This window comes from Rhinopithecus bieti, unplaced genomic scaffold (genome assembly GCF_001698545.2).
Source record: "Rhinopithecus bieti isolate Rb0 unplaced genomic scaffold, ASM169854v2 scaffold_23276, whole genome shotgun sequence".
Taxonomy (NCBI): domain Eukaryota; kingdom Metazoa; phylum Chordata; class Mammalia; order Primates; family Cercopithecidae; genus Rhinopithecus; species Rhinopithecus bieti.
This window is the reverse complement of record NW_016810868.1, coordinates 2,346,684-2,358,144: the sequence shown is the minus strand read 5'-3', so window position 1 is coordinate 2,358,144 and position 11,461 is coordinate 2,346,684. Positions and strand designations below refer to the sequence as shown.

The following is an 11,461-nucleotide window of genomic DNA, read 5'->3' as shown; positions in this document are numbered from 1 at the left end:
GACTCCAAGTGACCAGTGACACCAGGTGTGACAGCTTCACACAGCGTTTATCATGCTGCACTCAAGGGCTGCGGGAAGGGAACCCAGGCAGGGCCCAATGCCATGGTGGTCTCTGCTTCGCCGTGAAGAGAACGGCCGGGTGACACAACCACGGCAGGGCGTTCAGTGTGCTCTTCACTTCCACCTGTGGCAGTCGATTCTGGCTGTCACCCTGAGCGCGTCCACGTAGCCTCTCTGAGTGGCCTCTCCACGTGGCCTGGGCTTCCTGGCAACGCAGCCGCCTCGGGGTAGTGTGACTTCCTGCCTGGTGGTGACTCAGGACAACAAAAGCGAGAGGCCCCGACAGCCAGCAGGTACCACAGGGCCTTGCTGAGGCAGCTGGGGATCTGCTGACACCATTGGTGGCCAGTGAGTCAGAGGCGGAGGTGCCAGAGACCCCACCCGATGGGAGGAGATCTGAGAGCCTGCAGCCACAGGCTCCTCCAGGACTCGAGCACCAGGGCCACACAGAGACCCCTTTCTCTCCTGGGCAGGCCAGGCCGGGATCCCCCAGCGCCCTAACCTGCTCTGTGACCACAGGGATGTGGCCTTGGGGATGTGCCCTGCCGCTCTGGGTTCCAGTGCAGGACTCAGGGCTGGCCACCTGAGAAGCATCTCCAAGGTATTCCAAAGCTGGGACAGAGGCAGCATTGCGGCCCTGCTCTGGAAGGCCGCGTGGAAGCCAAGGTGTCGTCCTGGCCTGTCCTGGCGGTGCCTTTGGCCTTGCTTCCTGTCCTTGTCCCCAGGGGCTGCGCCCATCCTACTGCCTTCGCCAGCAGTGCCAGCCCAGTCCCAGGCACCCTGGAGCTGCTCCATCCCCATCGGGGCCAAGAGCTGCCGGTCCACACCCGAGGCCCTGGTCACACAGGAGCCACAGGACAGCCGGAAGGGAAGCCAGGAGGCCTTGTTTGGGGAGTTGGGCACACGGCTGGCCTCCCTGTGATGCTCCCCCACACAGAGCACACAGGCACACCTGTGCATGCACACAGAGCACACACGCACACCACACCACCACACAGGCCACACACAGGCGATGCCGCAGACAGAGTGCACCACAGCCCCACAGCCAACACCCCTGCCCTCTGGGCGAGTCCGCTTCCGAGCTCACTTCGAGGAGGATCTTTCTGGTGACAGAGCCAGTGCTGTGGGCGGGAAGGCCCCAGGCCCTGGAGCCAAGGCCCCACCTGACCATACCTCTTGCTCTGTGGCACCTGTGTCCCCCGCCACCCTGAGTCCCAGTAAAAGTGTTTCTCTAGACTCTGAGGCTGGGCCCTGGAAGTCAGGATCACCCCGACCTGCCACGGCGGTGCCTGCTGCGGCAGAGCCAGGACGCCGGGTCTCCTGTCTCCATCCATCTCCACTCAAGGACAGGGGTGCAGATCCCAGAGCTTCTGTCAGGACCCCGCCAGCTTGCAGAGCCGCTGCGGCCACAGGGCTCCTGGTCCAGTGCCTGCTCCACCACGGCCCTTGGCAGTGGCTCTGACCCCTGGCTGTGGACCTGGTGCCCGAGGCTCACAGCGGGGCAGGAGCGTGCTCTTGGGTGTGGGTGGGGTCCACTCTGACAGGGAACTGGAAGGGAACTCACAAGTCTGGGATCCAGGCCCTTGTCATTTAGGAGCCCACGAGGGGTCAGCCAGGTCCCCAGAGGGGAAGGGGATGTGCCTGGGCTGTGCAGTCCACAGCCTCTGGGTGAAGCAGAGGCCAGCCCAGGATGGGGCTCACAGTTCTCGGGAGCCTGAGAGGCAGCAGTGGGAGGGTGGACGTCCCCGCCCACCCCACAGAGAAGCCAAGTGCAGGGCAGGAGTGGGGCCCCACGGCCCAGGGGGCACGTGGCTGCTGAGAGGAAGAGCACAGCTGCCTGGGGGAGGCTGGGCACGATGCAAGGCGGACAGAGACCCACTGCTAGGGGAGAGCCAGACTCATGCCCCGCCAGCACCAGAGCCTGCCCACAGCCTGGAGGCTGCCTGGGAGGTGTGGGAGGACCACACTTGGGGCCCTACACAGGCTGGGACTCATTTTGAGCCCCTAAGGACAGGTTGTGGGAGAAGGGAGCCTCTCTGGGGAATGTGGAGAAGACAGTGGGGCACCTGCTGGCCAAAGAAAGCCCTGGGCCCATGTCCAGTTGTGGGCAGTGGCAGTGGCAGTTGGGGTCAGGGCACTCAGCCATGCTCCCCGGCGACTGTTGGGTGATGAGCAGCCCGACGGCAGGCCCTGGCCCTGCCAGCCCCAGGCTTAGGCTAAACCCAGCAAAAAAGGTCCTGTCTGGCCTTGGAGAGCCCACCGTGCCCTGCGGGGTATGAGGCTGGCAGGCCCTTGAGGACCAAGCCAGGAGACATCCCTAGCGGAGACTCGATCCCAGGAAGGTGCCGGGGGTGCACTGGCAGGTTCCCCTGCAGGGAGCCAGCTCTTGGGAGCCCAGAATGCAGACACCACCAGGGGCTCCCATAGGCTCCCTTGTGTGTCAGGCCAGGGAGCCCCCCTGGGAGTGGGGCAAGGGTGGACCTCACTTAAGTGCAGCTGTTCAAGGGGAGGCTATGAGGCGGGAAACCAGAGCGAGCTCTGAGAGCACCTCGAAGAGCCACTCACTGCCTCGGATCCCCACCCCCCAGCCCTGCCCAGTCTGCAGCATCCAAACCCTTGTCTCCCAGAGCCACACAGCTGTGTTCTCCTCTTAGGAGCCAGGCACCAGGCGTCCTCACCTGGAGGCGGCTGTGCCTTCCAAGCCTCCGCTGGGCACAGAAAGCTGCTTGCAGGTGCCACACCTCACCCCCAGCCCTAACCTGGGAAAGAGCCCTGGGTGGGTGGGGGCACCGCCGGGCACACGCTATCTCTGGGCGGTGCTCTCATGGCTAGGAGGCTCACATGGCTAGGAGGCTCAGATGGTTAGGAGGCTCACATGGTTAGGAGGCTCTCATGGTTAGGAGGCTGGTATGGTTAGGAGGCTCTCATGGTTAGGAGGCTCTCATGGTTAGGAGGCTCAGATGGTTAGGAGGCTCTCATGGTTAGGAGGCTCACATGGTTAGGAGGCTCTCATGGTTAGGAGGCTCACATGGTTAGGAGGCTCTCATGGTTAGGAGGCTCCGCCACGTCTGCACATGGGGTTCCTTCTCACCAGCCTGTGCTGGGCCCACAATGCCAACCGTGCCTTTCCTCTGGCTGAGGCTGTGCCCAGCACATGAATGCTCTGCCCACCCACATCCCACAAATGGCAGCTCACCCTCCTGCCTTCCTGTGGGACCGAGCACGCCTCCGAGGGCAGCGAAAGGCACAGGTACGAACCCCACGGCTAGGCTGAGGCTGACCCAGGCAGGCCCCGCCTGCTCACTGGATGCACAGAGGCCCCCGATGGTGCTGTCCCCATACCCCCAGCAGGACTATCCTCTGGGATTCAGGCTCCTGCAGTCTATGGCTCCCATGCTCCCCGTCCCAGCCCCCGCTCCCACCCGCCTGTTCCAGCGAGTGTTTTCCAAGTGCCTCCACGACCACCCAGCCCTGAAACGGGACAGAGCAGGGCCCTGACCTCGAGAAGGATGCGGGCTGGTGGACCCCCAGCCTCTCCCACAACCGGTACCTCCTGGAGCCCTCCAGTCCCCACCAGCTAACAGTGAGCCCCACCTCTGCCTTCAGACTCCTCACCCGGCGTCCCACCACCATGCTATCTCGCTGTAGTGGCCCAAGTGGCTGGGCCACCTCGCTCTGTGCGTGGGGGGAGGAATCCCCTGCTTGTGTGGACAGCGCCTACAGCAGGCATGGCAATGTCTTGAGCACACGATCTCAGGGGAAGTCACCCCTCCAGCGGCTGACCCACGCTGTCCTGGAATCTCCGCGTGATCCCACTCCACGAGGAAACACGTGTGTCATCGCCGAGCTCGGCCGCCTGCACAGGAGGGAAGCTGGCCAAGTGAGCACTCCAACTCCCTCCAACTTCCCTGCATACAGGTGACCTGCCTCAGCGCCACACCCTGGTCTAGAGCCCTGAGCACGGCCACAGGGGCCTGCCCGAAAGAAGAAAAACAGCTTAGCAGAAGCTCAAAATGACACCGATGGCCCTTATCTCAACAGAAGGATGTGCACTGGCACACTGTGTGGGAGCACCCATGCCCCCCAGAGCCGGGCAGCCTGGCCCAATGGGCTGAGAAGCCACTTGGCCCTCAGCAGCTGGAACAAAACTGCGCTCAGAGCCAGGGTTGGGCAGCTGCCTGCCCCTAGCTCATGGGCCACTGTGGCAAAGGGCACACGCGGACGGCGGCGTTACTGGTCATGGAACTGAAGTCCACGTAAAGGAAGAATTTCTAGTTTGCCAGCCACTTTGTTTCACCTTCTAAGATACGACCTCAGCCCTAAAATACGCGCGCCGGACACAGGCTTTGTTCACAGGGACGGTGTCTCGCCCGTGTGCACTGATGGCCTGGCCCAGGGAAGCGGCAGGACCGCGACCAGGACCAGAACGCTCCCCACCCCGCCAGCAGCCGGTGCAGGAGCAGAAACCACATTCACCAGGGCAGCTGCGACGTGCCTTCCAGAACCCACCTGTGCACGGCCCACAGCCCCGGGGAAGGCCTCGGCGGCACAGGGTGTTTATTCACCGCTGTGGCTCTTCCCAGAACTCCACGACTGCAAGCAAACCGCCACCAGGTTAAAATGTGGATCCACGCTCACCAGAGGACAGGGCTGAGTGAGAACGCGCATCCCTGACCCCAGGGCCTCGGGGGGGGGCTGAAAGGCAGGCGCAGCAGAACACAGGGCCAGTGGAGGAGGTGCACCTGGGGAAGCTGCGTGTGCAGGACCAGCCAACGGCAGCAAACTCAGCATCTCTGAGGAAAGGCACACGCTTCCCTCCTCACGGCCGCCACATCAGGCAGGTGTTGGTGTGACCCCTCGCCCACCTCATGGATGCTCAGGCCACAGCAAGATGATGAGCCGGGCAGCCATCGAACCCCTGGAAAGCACGGCTCCGCAGCCCGCAGTACCGGGAGCCGCCCCAAGGACACACCTGTCCAGAGGTTCCTGGGAAGCAATTTGCAACATTGACTCTTAAACCCACTGAGGAGAACATGCTATTCCGACTCGCAAGTTTGCCAAAAGAGGATGGCGGGCGAGGGGGGCTGGCTAGACCCTGCTGGCGGAGGACAGGCCAAGGGCCTGTGGCCTGGCAGGAGGCTAGGGGACAGGCATCTCTGGACCCAGGTCCTGGAGCAGGAGGCCCAGGGCTCGCAGGCCTGTAGCCCTGCCCACTTCTCCTGAGCAGCACCTGCATCAAGCAGAGCCATCCAGATGGGCTGACCGCGGACAAGCGTCTCGGGTGCTTCCTTGCCTCCGCCGCCTCCCTGACTTCAAACACACTTATAAAACCGAGTCCCCAGCATTTGGTTGGGAAACACCACTGGGTTTCCACACTGACTGCATTTTGTTGAAACTAACACCCATCAAGCTGGGTTACATGTGAAGCTTTGAGGGAAAGGGCTCTCCACAGGGCACGTTTAACTGCCCGGCCTCATAATCGGAAAATACAGGGTGTCCATCTCAGACCGACCATGCCTCCCAGTGATCCCCACGAGGCCACACAGCCACCTGGCCCGTGCATGCCCGCTGGGGTGAGGGGCACGCGGGGGGTGGTCTGTGGACGCGGCAGAGCCGCTGTGCTGCTCGTTCTTGTTTCTCCCGTCACCGGGACCCTCAGCAAGCCCAGCCCTGCCCCAAGGGGGACTGTGGGCCCAAGCAGCTGGCAGGGGATGGCCTTGTCCTGCCCAGCTTTCCCAGGGCCGGCCCAGCCCTCAGCAGCTGAGACTGAGAATGAGGCTGCCTGAGCCTTGAAACAAATTTAAACCGTATTTCTGGCATAGTCTTCATTCTGAGTTTTCCAGGAAGGCTGCTACCAGGTCAACTGTCCTTTGCTGAATTTGGAACTTTATCCAGGACAGAGGCCCACTCCTGAGAATCACAGCTGATGACCAAACCCCACGGACGCTGTCACCGAGCCCATCCCGGCCTCAGCCCGAACGCGTCACTCTCAATGTCAGAGTGAGTCCACTCACAGGGATAAGGGACTGATGACTACACTCTTCCTTCCCCAGTGCCGCCACCTGAGAATCCACACACTCAAATGCACGATTTGTTAACATTGCTACCTTAACTTTTCTCTTCCATTCCTGTATGGTCAATGGACTTTTTGTTTGTTTTATTTTTGAGATGGAGTCTTGCTCTGTCGCCCAGGCTGGAGTGCAGTGGCATCATCTCAGCTCACTGCAACCTCTGCCTCCCGGGTTCAAGCAATTCTCCTGCCTCAGCCTCCCTAGTAGCTGGGAATACAGGCACCCGCCACCACGCCCAGCTAATTTTTTATTTTTTTTGAGATGCAGTCTTGTTCTCTCGCCCAGGCTGCAGTGCAGTGGCATCATCTCAGCTCACTGCAACCTCCGCCTCCTGGGTTCACGCCATTCTCCTGCTGCAGCCTCCCAAGTAGCTGGGACTACAGGCGCCTACCACCATGCCCAGCTAATTTTTTGTATTTTTTGTAGAGAGGGGTCTCACTATGTTGCCCAGCCTGGTCTCAAACTCCCAAGCTCAGGCGATCCTCCCACTTTGGCCTCCTAAAGTGCTGGTATTATAAGCATGAGCCACCACACACACCTGGCCCCAGTAGGCTTTTCTTACTGAGGGATCTCCTGAGACAGGGCCTTGCTCTGCTGCCCAGGCTGGAGTGCAGTGGCCAGATCATGGTTTACTGCAGCTTTGACCTCCTGGGCTCAAGTGATCCCCATGTCTCAGCCTCCCCAAGTCCCAGTACCAGCTGGGACTACAGGTACATATCACCTTGCCCTGCTAATTTTTGCATGTTTTGGTAGAAACAGGGTCTCACTATGTTGCCCAGGCTAGTCTCGAACCCCTGAGCTTGTCAAGCGATCCTCCTGCTGATCCTTGACCTCCCAAAGTGCTGGGACTCCAGGCGCCGCTCACCCGGCCTCCTGAAGCATCCTAACAGGAGACACGCATGAGTTCCTGTGAAGCCCGATGGGGTGACTCCCTTACCTGCACCCACCTGCCCAGGGCTGGGATGTACCTGGGCCAGCCCAGCACCCCCGGGACATTCTCAGCTGGGGACTTCGCTTTTCTGTAGAGGATGAGAATGGAAACACAGAGCCCCGAGCGCCCTGTCCAGGGCCATGCTTTAAGTTTAATGTGCACGGGAAGGCTGTAGCCCCAGGGCCCAGCCCACAGCTTCAGGATGGGGCAACTTCACAGTGTGGGAGCAGAGCAGGAAAGAAAACAGATAGGAGACCTATGAACTATGTATTTTGAATTTGCAGAATAAAAGATTTAGTTGTCATTCAAAAAACAAAACACAGGCCGGGCGTGGTGACTCACGCCTGTAATCCCACCACTTTGGGAGGCTGAGGCAGGTGGATCATGAGGTCAGGAGTTCCAGACCAGCAAGGCCAACATGGTGAAACCCTGTCTCTACTAAAAATACAAAAATTAGCTGGCTGCGGTGGCGCACGCCTGTAATCCCAGCTACTCAAGAGGCTGAGGCAGGAGAATTGCTTGAACTCAGGAGGCAGAGGTTGCAGTGAGCTGAGATAGTGCCACTGCACTCCAGCCTGGGAGACAGAGACTCCGTCTCAGGAAAAAACGAAAAAAAACAAAACATAACACAACACAGGCCGGGCGCAGTGGCTCACGCCTGTAATCCCAGCACTTTGGGAGGCTGAGGCAGGCAGATCATGAGGTCAGGAGTTCGAGATCAGCAAGGCCAACATGGTGAAACCCTGTCTCTACTACAAATACAAAAATTAGCTGGCTGTGGTGGCACACGCCTGTAGTCTTAGCTACTCAGGAGGCTGAGGCAGGAGAACTGCTTGAACTCAGGAGGCAGAGGTAGAAGTGAGCTGAGATTGCGCCACTGCACTCCAGCCTGGGAGACAGAGAGACTCCGTCTCAGGAAAAAAAAAAAAAAAAAAGAAAGAAAGAAACACAGGCCAGGCGCGGTGGCTCATGCCTGTAATCCCAGCACTTTGGAAGGCAGAGGTGAGTGGATCACTTGAGGCCAGGAGTTCGATACCAGCCTGGCCAACATGGTGAAACCCAGTCTCTACTAAAAATACAAAACTTACTGAGCATAGTGGCGGGTGCCTATAATCCAAGCTACTGGGGAGGCTGAGGCAGGAGAATTGCTTGAGCCCAGGGGGTGGAGGATGCAGTAAGTCAAGATTGCGCCACTTCACTCTAGCCTGGGCAAACAGTGAGACTCCATCTCAAAAAAAAAAAAAAAAAATTAGACGTTGTGGCATGCATCTGTAATCCCAGCTACTCGGGAGGGTGAGGTTCGAGAATCACTTGAACCTGACAGGTAGGGGTTGCAGTAAGCCAAGATCAAGTTACTGCACTCCAGCCTGGGCAACAGAGTGAGATTATCTCAAAAAACCCTGTCTTTACCGAAAATACAAAAAATTAGCCAGGCGTGGTGGCGGGCACCTGTATTCCCAGCTACTTGGGAGGCTGAGGCAGGAGAATGGCGTGAACCCAGGAGGTGGAGTTTGTAGTGAGCCGAGATCGCGCCACTGCACTCCAGCCTGGGCGACAGAGCAAGACTCCATCTCAAAGGAAAAAAAAAAAAAGAAGTGAGATTCGTGGGCTGGGCACAGTGGCTCACGCCTGTAATCCCAGCACTTTGGGAGGCCCAGGTGGGCAGATCACGAGGTCAGGAGATCAAGACCATCCTGGCTAACATGGTGAAACCCCGTCTCTACTAAAAATACAAAAAACTAGCCGGGCATGGTGGCAGGTGCCTGTAGTCCCAGCTACTCGGGACTAGGCAGGAGAATGGCGTGAACCCGGGAGGTGGAGCTTGCAGTGAGCCAATATCGTACCACTGCACTCCAGCCTGGGCGACAGAGCGAGATGCTGTCTCAAAAAGAAAAAAAAGTGAGATTCGCAACTTTTGAAAAGCATTTTTAGTATTTCTGCCCAAAGAGTTTAAACTGGCCGGGAGCGGTGGCTCAAGCCTGTAATCCCAGCACTTTGGGAGGCCGAGACGGGCAGATCACGAGAGTCAGGAGATCGAGACCATCCTGGCTAACACGGTGAAACCCCGTCTCTACTAAAAAAAAAAAAAAATACAAAAACTAGCCGGGCGAGGTGGCGGGCGCCTGTAGTCCCAGCTCCTCGGGAGGCTGAGGCAGGAGAATGGCGTAAACCCGGGAGGCGGAGCTTGCAGTGAGCTGAGATCCGGCCACTGCACTCCAGTCCGGGCGACAGAGCGAGACTCCGCCTCAAAAAAAAAAAAAAAGAGTTTAAACTAACTTTAGTTTTAAATCTAAACCTCAAAAACAATGAAGAGACCTAGACACGTGAAGAGAAACATTTTCTGAAAACATTCTTACTCAGCTAAAATGCAGCCAGAGCTCTGCTAAGGTTCCCACACCAGTGGGCAGGGAAGGGAAGAGGAGGGGCTGGTTCAGAAGAGAAGTTCAAAACAAACAGCTTGGAACCGACTGCTTCCAACAACAATGAGCAGGCTTCACAAAAAACAAAACTCATTTTCTCATTTTAAGACACAGGTAATGGTAATGTTTTTTAAAACGAAAAAAAAGGAGGAAGCCAGAGGCAGGCAGGGGCTGCCGTGCTCAGGCCCAGCACCTGTGTCCCGGGAATATGGGCTCAGCTCCAATACAATACAATTAAATCCAATACAACATGAGGCTTTGCCCACCAAACAACGCCACGAGACTGCCCACATGCCGCAGTGGCCCCGGCGCCCACCCCGGGTGAGAGCAGCGAGCACGGAGCCGTGGGGATGCAGCCTCCCAGGGACGCATGGGCTGCTTCTGCAGCACCAAGAAAAGACCAAGATAGGAAATAGGAAAAGGGATTTTATTAAAGAAAAGTCATCTGTGAGTGACTAAAGTAGCATGCTTGACGTTAACACTCTGGGTTGAAACCTACCTCCGTCAAATAACACGTGGACTCTCCAAGCAAACGTCTACGGGGCAATTCAAGCAGCAACTCAAGAGCCCAGAGGAGCACTGGAGAGGAGGCCCTCACTCCACTTCCCAGCACGACAACCACTTTTTTGTAAACACCTGGCAGATGCTAAAAATACGGCTTTACACACTACCGTCACCGAAGTTTATAAGCAGTAAGATCAGAGAGCGGGAGCAGCCGCGGTGCCTCTAACAGTCCAGGGCCGAGGTGCTGAAGGTGAGTTTCCAGGTGAGGTCCGCTCTGCCCAGTCTTGGGCCGTGCCAGGGGGCTGCTGTGGCCGGACAGCCGAGGGGAACAGCGCCACCTACGTGCGATTTAGTGTCTGGAAGATTCTAGAGATTTGCAGCATGACGGGACCCGTTTCCGGATCATTCATCCACTGGGTGCTGTTCAGCGGGTTCTCTAGCATGTCTTCAAACGCTGCAGGGAAAACAGAGCCAGCCTGACTGCCCATGCCCCCACTCTGCCAACAGGCACAGGCGTGACTTTCCTCTTCGGCAGCTTCCTAATGAAGAGGGTGTGTCTCCAATACAAAGGCCACACAGAGCTCACTGCTAAGTGTGCACTCTCAGGCTGAAACCCACCCAACTCTGTCAGATGCACCCATCAAATCAGATCTGATCACAATCATGCACTCAATTCTGGCAGGTGGGCAGCATGCCTGTGCATGCTCATGGCACCCACACTCTGGGCAGCTGTCTGGCAGCCGCCAGGGCTCAAAAATCATCTCCCCCAACAACTCCACTTCCAATCCCACCTCGAGAAGGTCAACAGATGCAGAAAGGACACACAAAGACACTGATGCAAAGTTAACAACAAACTGGAAAAACGTAATGCTCAGCCTTAAGAAAATTACTTCTTTAAAAAACCAGCTCATTTAAAATGCAACACAGCCCTTCTTCAAAATGGAAACTTGGGTTTTCACAGCTTTACAAAGCTGTTTCCCCCAAACAGGTGGATTTTAGCAAACAGCTCTCCACCCCACCCATGGTGAGGGAGCACGCGTTCTGCTGGCTGCCGGCCCCTCTGCAGGATCGATGGCTCCATGCTGACCTGACACACATGGATGCGCTTCAGCATAAGTGGCCCCAGGTCTACAGGCTCCAGGGACAGTGCTCACTACAGGAGTTCACAGCCATTCACGGCCCAGTAGCCCGTGGCTGAGCACAGAGCTCAGAGTGAACCCGACTTGGCTCTGTTCGTGATTGGAAACAACCCCCAGGCCCTAAAACAACCCCTGGTGCTCTGATTAAAAGTCCCCAAAAACTACTTTAAAATCTCTGAAAAAGCCGGGCGCGGTGGCTCAAGCCTGTAATCCCAGCACTTTGGGAGGCCAAGGCGGGTGGATCACAAGGTCAGGAGATCGAGACCATCCTGGCGAACACGGTGAAACTAAAAATATAAAAAACTAGCCGGGCAAAAAAAAAAAAAAAAAAAAAAA

The 11,461-nt window shown here is 57.6% G+C and overlaps 1 protein-coding gene across 1 annotated transcript in view; it reads right to left on the bottom strand.

The window, feature by feature from the left end:
- Positions 1–9,892: 9,892 nt before the first annotated feature.
- The window catches only part of UBAC1 (UBA domain containing 1), a 53,658-nt gene continuing 52,089 nt past the window's right edge, over positions 9,893–11,461 (bottom strand). The window contains exon 16 of the mRNA XM_017893003.1: positions 9,893–10,440. Within this exon, the coding sequence (XP_017748492.1) occupies positions 10,325–10,440 (116 nt within the window). The 3' untranslated portion in view covers positions 9,893–10,324. The remainder of the gene's footprint in view (positions 10,441–11,461) is intronic.